At 34.3% G+C, this 13,431-nt stretch overlaps 1 protein-coding gene across 1 annotated transcript in view; it reads left to right on the plus strand.

Annotated features, from left to right (window-relative positions):
• The window catches only part of LOC145247522 (uncharacterized), a 109,352-nt gene that overhangs the window by 8,704 nt on the left and 87,217 nt on the right, over positions 1 to 13,431 (plus strand). The window contains exon 2 of the mRNA XM_080109346.1: positions 6,620 to 6,798. Coding sequence (XP_079965472.1) covers positions 6,620 to 6,798 — 179 coding nt within the window. The remainder of the gene's footprint in view (positions 1 to 6,619; positions 6,799 to 13,431) is intronic.

Genomic DNA, 13,431 nt, shown 5'->3' on the forward strand with positions numbered 1-13,431 from the left:
TCTCTGCTTTGACTGACTTATCTCTCTGTCCCTAGCTTGTTTATATTGACTGAAATCCTTTCTTCCTTTGTTCAGCATCTAGCGTTAGCATCTGCGTCAAATTCTGGGACGTGTTTAAATCACAGGACAGTTCTTTTGTTCCATGTGCTATTCCTGGGGACCCGGTATTTTCTAGGATTTCTTTTTTTGGTTACTTCAATTCTTTTTCTTTTATTCCCAGCGTCATCTGGCTCACAAAACCTGGCACTGCCCGAGCCATTATCAAACACATTGGATAATGTATAATTGTTAGGAATATGAGCAGTGTATGAGTCAAGATATATTTATGCGTATGGAACAGGGATGTCCAGTAGGTGCTGTTCTGTTTTTTTTTGTTTTTTTTTTAGACATGTCCATGTGTGTTAGATACATGAAAATCAAAAAGGTGCTCACTATTGTTGTTATCAAGATGTCTAATAATTTTGTAGGTTTCTGAATTTTTTAGATGCAGATTGCTAATCTACAGAGTGGAACGATAAAATTGATGCCCTAGAAAAGACGACATGATTCCATTTCCATTTGATGAAAACCAATTTCCTTTTTTTGTTTATTACCATCTACTAGTTGGCCAGTTGTGTACAAATCCCAAGAGCGATAGGAGCCGTCTATCATGTGTGAAAGTGACACAATGTTCAACGAACGAGATCGGAAATGCATCGCTGTACAACTCATGCTCTCTATCGATCCAAGTTATGACAACAGGACCATTGTCAGCACCCTCAAAATGAAAATCCGAATAGTTCAACGCTTGAGGACACAAGTCAACAAAGTTTCTGGCTGCAGTTATGATCTTTGGTGTGGTTAAGTGAGTGCCACATCATACCACCTCACATCTTTGAAGTCGGCTTGAAAGTCAACACCAAAGTGTATCTAGATGTGCTGAAGAGTGTGGTGATCTCCAGGTGCAATCAGGTGGCCACTGGAAGACCCTGGGTGTGGCAGCTGGACTCTGCATTGGCCCACAAGTTCAAAGAGACCCAAGCTTGGCTTTAAACGTAGCATTACAAGCTTATGCTGTATTTTCATGGACATCGGCAATATTACATACCTAATGTGCTTCAACAAGTCATATCTTTTTTATTTGTTGGTCAATTTTTAAAAGAATTACATTGATGAAAAGAGAATAAGAATTCCAATGATGTTAATTTATTTTTCTATGATGTGTTCAATGTTTTAATCCAAGTTAAAAATGAAAAAAAAAAACGGTAAAAAAGGTTGACAACAAAAAGGGAAACTGTTTTTGCATTTTTATACATTATGTTTGGATACACATACGTGGGGTCAAATTTGATTGGATATCACTAAAATTTTACAGACTATATAAGCGTAGAAGTCCATCTCTTTATATTTTTATGACCATAGGAAGCAAAGTTACGATCGAGCAAAGTTGACAAAGAATATTTCAAAATTGATAAGATAAATTGGCATATATCATCCGATTTCATATAGATAATAGTTTCAGAATTATTTTCATGTATAATATGTAAATATTTGATAATTATTAATTTTGCGGAAATTTTTTTAAAATGTTATCTTTTATAGAAATTCAAATCTGCTTAACGGGGAAAACAGCTTGCTATGCGCTAATGCACTGACCAACGCTGAGATGACTAAAGTCAGTGCATTAATGAGTTTCGTTTATATTCTCTTAAAAATAAAAAAATGTTTTTTTTTTCTGCTTTCAAAACGAAAGCAGAAAAATCCGTTTCATTTTTTTTTTTTTTGAGTTTGTCAATTCAAAAAAAAATTATTTAAAAATTTTTCAAATTTGATTTCCAAACAATACTATTTTGAAATTTTGGCATTTTGAAATTTTTACCTTGTTTCCACCTTAACATTTTTCTTTAAAATGACTACATTTTAAGGTATCAAGTTGGTAGGTATGCTGAAAACGAATATATAAAATGACTACTTTTAAGGTATCAAGTTGATAGGTATGCTGAAAACGAATATCGCGTTTAAATTTTCTGCAAATAAGTAGCTTTCCGGATATTAAGCAATGTCATTTCTTACGTTATTGCTGGTGGCCATCTTGGTACGCACGTTTGTGCATAGTTTCTCGGTGTTGTGTTTGCACGCTCGCGCGTATAAAGATGGCCACCAGTGATAACATAAGAAATGACATTGCTTAATATCCGGAAAACTACTTATTTGCAGAAAATTTAAATGGGATATTCGTTTTCAGCATACCCTAAAATCTATAAAAGTAATCATTTTAAATGTTGAGGTGGAATCAAGGTAAAAAAAATTACCGTTTTATTTCTTTGTTTACATAGTTAAATTTTCAGTAAAACAACAGAATAGAAATGACAAAAATTACCATCAACTGGTGAATATATAGTTATTGCTTATCGGGATTCCTGGTATCCTGTTACTGTGAAAGTTACATCAAGGATTCATGTAGAGTACAATTTATGGTTGTGTCTCAGAAAATAGGGGTATATTTTGGACCAGATAGAGAAGATTTACAAAATTTAAAATTGGACTGGTCCCAAAATGCATAAGATCTGGTCGACTATGGGAATTTCCATCTTTTACGGAAATCCAAAATCTATATGAAAAATTTAGGCATTCAATGACTACACCCAAGATTAAGCTCTCCTTTGGTGAGGAGGCAGGAAAATGCCTATTCTCAATAAAGCTATATTTAAATACAACTATAATACTTAGTTTTGTTCATGAATAGACACCCATTGTATGATACAATGTGCCAGTTTAAAAAAAAATTGAAATTTGTACATCTGAATTTATAATTCATGGCTTATGGTAAAGAGATAGATCAGATTTGACTGCATAATTAAAAATAGCACACAATTTTAGATAAGAGTGCCAAGTCTCATGAGAATATCTTGAAAAATAAATAAATGGTGGCGAAATTACCGAATTTCTTGAAATGTTGAGGTCCAAAATTTAGTCCACTTTTTCTACAGAAAAATGTCCACCTGAAAAAGCCTAAATTTTGGCACTTAAAATTCTCATAACTTTTGAACTACTGATGGTATTTGCATAATTCCAACGGTTTTAAGCATCTTTTACATAGCTCTTTCATGCAAGTTGATAAAATAACAATTCTCTTTAAAAAAAAAAAAAAAAAAAAATCAACTTGTAATGCTATTAAAAGGAATGCTATGACTTTGTACCCTTCTCTCACTGGACCCCTCGCTTGCCTGACTTGAAGCCACTGGACTACTTTGTTTGGTCATATGTTGAGAACATCACCAACATAACCTCCCACAACACTAAAGCCAGCTTGATCGCTGCCATCCACTGAGCTCCCCCTGGCGCTTGTGAAAAATGCATGCTCTCAGTTTCGGACCCATATCGAGTTGGTGATTGAGGCTGAAGGCGGCTACATTGAATAGATATCAGCTCTACTACATAATCAAGTTATGTGAATTGGCTTTTTCAATAAAAGTTTTAAAATAAAGCTGTAGTGTTGTATTCCTTAGGGTGACAATTTTATCGTTCCACTATGTATATAATATTCTGCTGGTTCCTTTCTTAGTTAGTCTGTACATTATGCATTGAAAAAGGCCAAATGCAATTTTTGAAGGCCAAACGCCTTAAAAAAATAAGGCCAGATTTGCCAAATTTGGCCTTAAAAACATCAATCTGCCAATCCTGGAAAAGAAGATGAGAGTAACCTCCCTTTGAACTAGCTACATTTCCATGGTTAAAAGTGTAACAAAAAAAAAAAAAGAAAGACGAACAACAAGGAATTTAAGTATAATCTTTACTTAATACACATGAAAAACAAAAAATAAATATTTTTACTTATGTTGATGACGTAAATTGTAGTCAGGGAAATGGATGAGGATATCAGGAGAAGGAGGTCAGAGTCACAGCCACGGATATTTACATTGACCGTGTCAGATTACGCTGAGAAGTAGTTTAATTACTAACATAAAGAAATCTCAAAATTAAAAATTCACAATATCTTTCAAAGAAATATTTCAAAAGAAGTTATCTTTTGTTACCAGGAAGTCTTAAATATGATTCTTTCGGTTGGATTTTATTTTTAAACTTTTATTGAAGAAAATCAATTCAAGTAACTTGATTATGTAGTACAGCTGACATCTATTCAATGTAGCCGCCTTCCACCTCAATCACCACCTTGATATGGGGCTGGAACTGGGAGCATGCCTTTTCCATAAGCGCCGGCAGGAGCTCAGCGGATGGTGGCCATCAAGCTGGCTTTAGTATTGTGAGAGGTCATGTAGGTGATGTTCTCAACCTATGACCAAACAAAGTAATCCAAAGTGATATCTATTCAGTGTAGCCATCGTCAGGCAGAACTGGGAGCATGACTTTGTTGTCATGACTTGGATCCGTAGAGAGCATAAGTTGTACAATGCTGCATCCCCAATGTCGCTCGTTGAACATCGTGTCACTTTGCTTTTGGGACTTGTACGCAACTGGCCAACTAGTAGATGGTCTAAAAAAAAAAAAACCGGTTTTCATAAAACGGAAATGGAATCATGTCGTCTTTTCTAGGGCAACAATTTTACTGTTCCACACTGTATATTTAGGCAAAATAAATTAAGTTCTCATAACACGTCGACGGAGAAACATGAAATATTTATAACATGCACATTGAACAACATAGTTTTATGAGTTCAACAAATGAAAGTTAATACAGGTTAACATTGTATGGCTCCGTTCAGCCTTGATAGACTATTAATATTGTAAGGGTGCTTGCATGTGTAATTGTGAAACAAGCATTGCCTAATCCTCAACCCTCTAAATCAAATCTATTGATTTCCTGCTCGAATCAGGGACCCACTGTGGTGCACCATGAGGAAGCTTCACAGTCCATAATAAATTGTAGTCAACATTGCACTGTAGAGAACCTACTGTTGATTTTATAAAATTACTTTTATATTCTGGTTTGGATTAAGTTTAAAATGCAAAAGTCAAGTATTATAGTTCAATTGTGCTCTAAATAGGAATAGTCATTTTGAATGCATCCCTGTCTTATCAAAGAACCATGGTTTATTTTATATCCTGGGCCCTTCTGCTTGTGTGGTGATAAAGCTTCTCAAGTATGCTTGTGATCTTAGGCTGTATAAGGGTGTTAACTTTGGTCAAAATCGGAATGTTTAATCAGATTTTTTTTATACTTGATTTTAGGTACTTCTTAGGACACTGATACAAAACTTGTCTAGAACATTTCCAGACACATAAAGCACATTTGTGTAAAATTAACAAAAAAAAAGAAAAAAAAAAAGAAATGGCTCAGCTGTTTCGGATCTCATATGGAATTCACACTCAGACACACACAAAGTGCCTTTTATATATAAGTAGAAATTAAATGCCTCCTATGTATTTGATCGATAAACTCAAATAGAAACACATGGGTTTACATAATAATCATCAGAACCTGTACAAAATTTCAAACTCAATTTTTTTATTTAATATACATGGATAGATTGTTCTCGTTCCATCAACCATAACTGTGTAGATGTTTTTCTTGGTTATTATCGGATAAGGATTGACCCTTTGATGTCCAGAAGACTCACTTCGACCAATGATTAGGCCATATATCTAAATAGACAATTCCAACAGAAATGTTGGAAACTTTAAAGTTAATCTTGTCTATGGGTATTATTGCAAAAGAATTATTTTATTGCTTTTTTTTATTTATTTTTTACTGTTACTCATATTGCAATTTTCTTACTGGTGCTCTAATCTATTATTTATAATTATTGGTTCCATTATTAAAGTTTAACAAAAAATTTAAAAAATAGAACTGGTGTTAAGGCAAAATGTGTCCTTTTAGTTGTGCCCGTTCTGGAGTGCCACATATGTATTTGATCCATTTTTTAGTATTGGAATTATTTGGACTTCTACTCATCTTTTTTGTTGTATTCACAACATTTCGGCCGATGTAACCTCCAATTTTCTTCAAAGTGGGTGCATTTTTTCGGACTTTTGTTCTTTATCTTTGCTTTCGGACTTTTGTTCTTTATCTTTGCTTGTCTGAACTCCAATCTCTGGTCCCCCCTCGCCAATCTTTCACGAAAAACACCCGTCTAGCTGAATCCACTGTAAAAAAATTTCCCCCACTCTTTATCTGTGCCTAAATCAAAACGTGGATTCCATGAACAAAGCTTCTTTCTTAGAACTGCATGCCTGTGAAACTCTGTTTCGTCTGCCTGCTTCCCACCTGACTACAACTTGGATGTCTTCAAGTCCAACGTTAACAAATTCCTAATGAACCACCCCCTTAAGTAAACACTTCATCAAATCTCCACACTAACGTTCTGTACTTGCAATAACCCTTATCCCTGAGTGGCTTCCAGGCCTTGATAAGTGGTGACCACCGTGTAAAAAAAAAAAAAATCTTGAATTCAAGGAATTATTACAGAATTTTGAATTGAACCCCTTTTTTTTTCTTTGATTATGTTTCTATTTACTTGCCTCCCCACAAAGCAAGAGTGAGACACAAGAGATACTCTAGACTGAGACTCTCTTTTCTTTTCTTCAGAATTTCATTTTTACATTGATGCACAAAAAATATGACAGACTAGAAACATTGTGCGAATATCATATACTACAATGTTTTGTTTTATCTTTGTAGGAGGCACGACTGGAGTTTTTGATCTAGAAGAATTGTTGACTGTCTTGGAGCATGAAAATGGCATAGACATCTGCGTTATTGATGTTCCTCCCAGCAAGAATTATGTTGACAACATGGTGATTGTGAGTGGGAAATCAGCAAGGCATATAAGATCGATGGCTGAAAATGTCAGATGGTTGGTAAGTAAATCCAATTTGTTATTCAGAACCAAAATTTAAAGACTTTTTAAGGGTCAATATCCTACTTTTTATCTTGTCATGGGCTTATCTAGGGTCTGCATCAGAATAGCTCTTGAAGGATCTTCCATTAGCATATTACTTGTATTGTCTAGCCATCATTAATATTTACAATAAATACTGAAAAGAAATAGATTCAAAACAAGAATGATGGTTATTGCCAGAATTCCCAGTATATTAAAAAACAAAAATAAAGAAAAATCTGTATGATGTGTATATCCATGATGAAATAAAAAAATATCATATTCCAAAAATCACAAAAATTGATCAAGTAGTTTTATTTTCATAAAGAAAATTATTTTAAGCAGTTAATGGGAATTCATAGGCATTACAACATAAATCTCAGAAATTTTAATTATTGACTTATCTCCCATTGTTTTTTTTTTGTTTTTTTTTTAGATTGCTTTCAAAAATGGTGAACAAGATAGTCGCTCTGCTGTTACTTATAAAATTTGATTTTCTTATTTAAAAATAAAATTACAAGATCTAGAAGTGTAATATAATTCCATCCTCTTCATATGACGGGTTTTCGTCTTTACAATTAAACGTGTCTGTGAATTTTACACACCGGATTCTTTTTATTTTATTTTTTTCGGGAAAAAATATTAAATTGGCTGGACTGTTTTTATCGTATCCAAGAAATATACCTCTGTCAGCTTTAATATTCAATTTACTCTTTTTCTCTATATATGTGAAGCAAGTTGAACTAAATATATGCATTCTGCTTAAATTTTTTTTTTTTTTTTTTTTTTTTTTTTTTTACCGCAGAAAGATTCATATGGAGTTTTAGATAGTGTTTTGTTAAAACACCTGTTGCGTATATAGGCTGCCGCCATAAGTGCATACATCCAGAGGTTTTTAGGGAGTTTTGATTCAATGAGTAGGCATCTTGCCATTTCAAAAAGTGTCCGCCATGCACGTTCAGCAGTCCCATTTGGTGTGGCGATCTAGGTGCTGATGTTTCATGCCTGATATGATGGTTAATTAGTAAAAGTTCAAAGTCTTTATTGGTAAATTCCGTACCGTTGTCAGAGCGAATACACTTGATTTCACCGTAGGGGACCATGTCGGCTAGATATTTCTTAGTTGCTAGCAGGGTATCAGATTTGTTCTTTAAAAAGTAAACCATTATTAAACCTGAATGGTCATCTACGAAATTCAACACATATCTATAATGTTCTCTGGTCATCGGTTCTACGGGACCATTCAAGTCACAATGCACCATTAATAGGATTTTTTTTTTTTTTTTTTTGCCTTTTTGTCTGGTATCTTGTTTTGATAGTTTGTCATTTTCCCTTGTGTACAGACGTCGCAGTTGAAGGTTTTTGATTTTTGTATTTGCATTCCATCAACTACAGTCGGCAACTTTTTGATATCAGGAATATTGCAGTGTCCAAGAATTTTATGCCATGTCTATAGATCAGGGCAGGCAGTTTTTTATGGGACTACACTATTTAAATAATATAGTCTTCCATTTTCTTTAATGTCGAATACAGTTTCATTCGGGTATACCAGTTTTGATTTATTGGGGCTAAAGTTTATATTTGCACCTTGTTTTGTGGCAGCTTGTACAGAAAATATATTTTGTTTAAATTTTGGGATTAGAAGAGCGTTTTCTAGAATATAGAAACACAGTTCACCTTTATTGTTCTTTAGCGAGATTTTCGCATTGCCTCTTTTCAAAATGATATCATTGACTAGTTCTACAAAATGATTTTGTGGCTTAAAGTTGGGATCAAAATTGATAAAATCAGATTCCTTTGTAATCACATGTGCCGTGGCCCCACAATCGACAAGAAAATTATTATTGTTTGTTGAAGCATCAAATGTACACGAAAATAAAAATGTATGTTCGCTAACAGAGCTCTCTACATTTTTAATGTAGTCGCCATTTTGAGTCCTGTATCTACATTGGAAACTCTTGTGATTAGGTCAGTTCAGTGTATAAAGAAATAATTTTGGGTTTTCCTTTCGATAAATAATGCTCTCTCAATATGTTTAATGCTCTGCAGCCGTCGTCCAGGGCTTCTCTCATTACCAGTGATAGACTTCGGTCATCTAAACACTGTATTAATTCCGCAAAGACAGTTGCGTTCTTTTCAATGAAGTCAGGGTCGTTTCTGTTTTCAGGTTGTGTTTGTAGTACTTTGTGTAGCTTTTGGATTCGTAGATATCCCAGAAATTTAACTTGCCACAATTCGAATTTTGATTCGGATCCATCGAAATAAAGACGCACGCTGGGCACATAACATCTAGAAGTGTAATATAATTACCTCAAATAATTAGAACAAACGAAAAAATAAAAAAATACGGAGACTGTGAAATTTATATTACCCCTCCAGAGGGATTTATAATGAAAAATAAAAATAGCGTGTGGCAACTTAACAAGTCATTATATGGTCTAAAGCAGAGTGCTCAGTGTTGGAACACAGTATTCCATGATTATATTATTAAACAACAATTTAGACAATGCGCTGTAGACCCCTGTTTATATACCCAACACAAAGATGATAAACTACTGATTTTGGTTTTGTGGGTCGATGATATTTTAATCACATCAAATTGTGACATAATGTTAACTGATGTTAAGAACAAATTAAGTAAAAGATTCAAAATGACCGATCTTGGCAAAATATCCTGGTTTCTGGGGATAGAATTTACTCAAAGCAAAGGACTTGTTACGATGACTCAATCGAGATACATCGACAAAATACTATTAAAATTTGGAATGGGAGAGTGCAAGAAACGCTCTACACCGGTCGAAAATGATATTAATAAAAATATACAAACAGAATCTGAAATAATAAATGACACACAATATCGCGAAATTATAGGTAGTCTTATATATTTAATGACTGCAACCAGGCCCGACATATGCTATACAGTAACAAAACTGTCACAAAAATTATCACGACCGACAATGAAGGATTTAAACAGAGCTAAACAAGTCCTACGTTATTTAAAAGGAACCAAAGAACAGAAGTTAGTATTTAGAAAATCAAGAAATCCCCTAAAATTAGAAGGTTTTTCGGATTCAGACTGGGCAAACGACGAGGATCGCAAGAGTGTATCTGGATATTGTTTCAGACTCTCAGAAAATGGGCCTATTATTTCATGGAAATCTAAAAAGCAACAGATTGTATCTCTCTCTATGTGTGAAGCAGAATTTATCGCGCTCACACACACGACCCAGGAAGCACTCTAGCTTCAAAATATCCTGAAGACTATTTTAGAGCCAGAATTGATTACAAGCCCCGTAGTAATTAATTGTGATAATCAAGCCAGTATAGTCTTAGCACAGAACACGATAATCAACCAAAGATCCAAGCATATAGATAAAAAATACCATTTCATAAAAGACGAGATAAAAAAGGAATCCATTATTTTGAATTACATATCATCAGAACAAAATATCGCTGATGTATTTACGAAACCGGTGACACGGATAAATAATATAAATTTCTAGTATTTAGCAATGTTTAACCATTGAAAAATTTATGAACAAAAACTGCCTGTTAGTATTTCTTTAAATTAGTCTAGTTGTAAAAGCTAATCACAAAACTATAATAATGACAGCAGCAACAACAACAACAATAACAATAGCCACAACAGCAATAACAACAATAACAATAACAGCAACAACAACAATAACAATAGCCACAGCAACAATAACAACAATAACAACAACAATAACAGCAACAATAACAACAACAATCACAACAACAACACAATAACAGCAACAACAGGAATAACAATAACAACAACAACAATAACAACAGCAACAATAACAATAACACAGGAAATATGAACTGGAATAAATACATTGCATTGAAGGACATTGTGAAGGCTGTTGCAAAGAAGGTGGACTCCCTCTATCATGCTAGAAAACTGCTCACACCTGAGAGTATCCTGTACCTCTATAAGGCCACCATTTGCCCATGTATGGAGTATTGTTGCCACATCTGGGCTGGTGCATCTGCCACTAGTCTCTCACTCTTGAATAGGGTCCCAAAAAGGGTCTTCAATCTAATAGTCCCACTTTGTCAACTAGGCTCCAACTCCTGTCCTATCGCCACAATATTGCATCCCTGTGCCTGTTTTACAAGTATTTTAATGGAATGTGTTCTGATGAACTCATTACACTTGTGCCCCCTTTGGCGTACATATCCCCGACAAGCCCACTTAGCAACAAAATCACACCCCTTCACTTTTGAGGTCCCTATATGTCAGAAAGTTTTTTTACTCAAATAGCTTCTTCCCTAGAACAGCTAGATTTTAGAATTTTCTTCCTGCTATCTGCTTTCCAAACTGCACTGATATGCAGAAGTTCAAATGCATCATAAACCAACATGTTAATCTTTCTTAGGCATGAACCCAATTAGTCGCCCCTTTTTTTGGGGCTAAGGTGAGTAAAAAAAAAAAAAAGAAACAACAATAATAATAAAACTTATTAAAATTGAGTTTTGGTTTTAGCTTGAAACAAATTTCAAAGCAGTTATCTCCCTTGACGGCTGAATTATTTCCCTTTTCCATATAGTCAACATTATCAGTTTTTTGTCTGAATTTTTTGGGATGAGAATTATTTATATTGTTTTACTCACGAACTATTACACCAGTGAATCCATAAACAAAAGCTTTGTTCGTGGATTCCGCATTTAGATTTAGGCGCATCAGAATAACTCTTGATCTTTCATTAGCACGTTACTTGTCTAGCCATCGTTAGTATTCACAACAGATTCAAAATAAGAATGACGATTATTGTCCCGAATTAAAAAAAAAACAAAAATAATGAAAAATCTCTATGATATACATGTCTATGATGAAACAAAAATATCGGGTGCATATTGAGATTGACAATTATGGTGATTTTTTTTTTTTTTTTTTTACATAGGCGTCACCACTTATCAAGGCCGATTGGCAACTCAAGGATAAGGGTTAAAGAGTGCAGAGTAGTCAAAAGGACAATATAGTAATCGATAGTAATGGAAGTTCGGTAAATTTGTTAACTTAAGTGGAACGGCTCATCAGAAACTTGTTGACGTTTGACTTGAAGACAACCATATTATAGACAGCTGAAAAGCAGGAAAACGGAAGACAATTCCACAGGCGTGCAGTTCTAAGAAAGAAGCTTTGATCATGGAATCTATGTTTAGGTTTAGGCACAGATAAAGAGTGGGGAAAATTATTGATAATGTTTTCAGCTAGTCTAGTGTTTCTTGTGAAAGTTTGGCGAGGGGGGACCATAGATTGAAGCTCAGTCGAGCACTTTCCATGAAAATAACGATAAAGCAGAGACAAACTCACAACATCTCTTCTGTGAGATAGAGGTTGCAGCGAAGAGAAAAGGACATCTCCCACCAGGCCACAAAGTCTATTTTGAACCCTATCAAGGCAGGACAAGTCTTTTCTAGCAGCTCCTGCCCATATGTGGCAACAGTATTCCATCCTTGGACGTATCTGGCTCTTATATAGATAGAGAATTGCATCAGCAGTGAGATATCTACTGGATCGATAGAAGGATCCGACCATTTTTCCAGCGGCCTTGGCAACAGATTTAAGATCAGGAGTAAAGGTCAAGCCCAGAAGCCTGTCAAAACTTGAGGCCTCCCCAAGACGAGAGCCATTCATTTTAATTGATGCCAGATGGGGATCAGAACGTTGATGATGTAAAGATAGAAGCTTGGTTTTAGATGCATTAAAAGTAACCAGCCACTCCTTTCCCCATTGTACAACATGATCAAGATCAGAGGAGAGAGAATCGGAGAGAACTTGGTTGTTTACTGTCTTAGATGTGCTACCATAGATGGAGCAATAGCAGCAGCACATTCTGGAGAAAACCATGGCTGGCTGTTAGGTTTTTGGGGATAAACAAAAATAAAGAAAAACTTTTATCATGTCACGGAATAAAGATGGTATATTAAAAAATCACAAAAATTGATCAAGTGTTTTTTTTTATTTAAGAAAATCAAATTTCCCTTTTTTTAGCAGCAACTTTTTGAAGCCATTTGTTTCTGGAGATGGTAATCTCAATTTTTGTTTTGAACCTATATAAACTGTACATAAAATGTTGTTTAAATCTGTATATTTTATTTTCTGAAAAAAAAAATGTCAATTAAAAAAAAATTTTAAAAACATGTTACGTTAATAATAAATTATCTTGTTTTATTTCTATGATTCTTGTCCAAAATTTCCCCTGTATTTAAAAAAAAAAAAATAAATTAAGAAAAATCCCTATGATGACAAACAAATCGATGATGAAACAAAAATATCATATTCCAAAAACCTGATTTCAATACCAAAATGATTCCGAAATACACAGGTTGTAAGACAAAAAAGTATTGTATGTGAATATGGCCAGTGAGACAACACCATAATGATTGATAGTTGGAACTTGGGTAGGATTTAATTATTTAAAAGGATTATTTAACAAGAATTTGTTTTCATTAGATTTGAAAACAACCATGTTATAGTCAGCTGAGAAGCACTCCCACCATATTGTGTTCCACAGATGAAGCGTTCCAGGAAAGAAACTTTGTTCATGGAATTTTCGTTTAATTTTAGCTAAAGATAGAAAGT

The sequence above is a fragment of the Euprymna scolopes genome, chromosome 25, assembly GCF_053919585.1.
Source record: "Euprymna scolopes isolate OS-2025 chromosome 25, ASM5391958v1, whole genome shotgun sequence".
In the NCBI taxonomy this organism is placed as follows: domain Eukaryota; kingdom Metazoa; phylum Mollusca; class Cephalopoda; order Sepiida; family Sepiolidae; genus Euprymna; species Euprymna scolopes.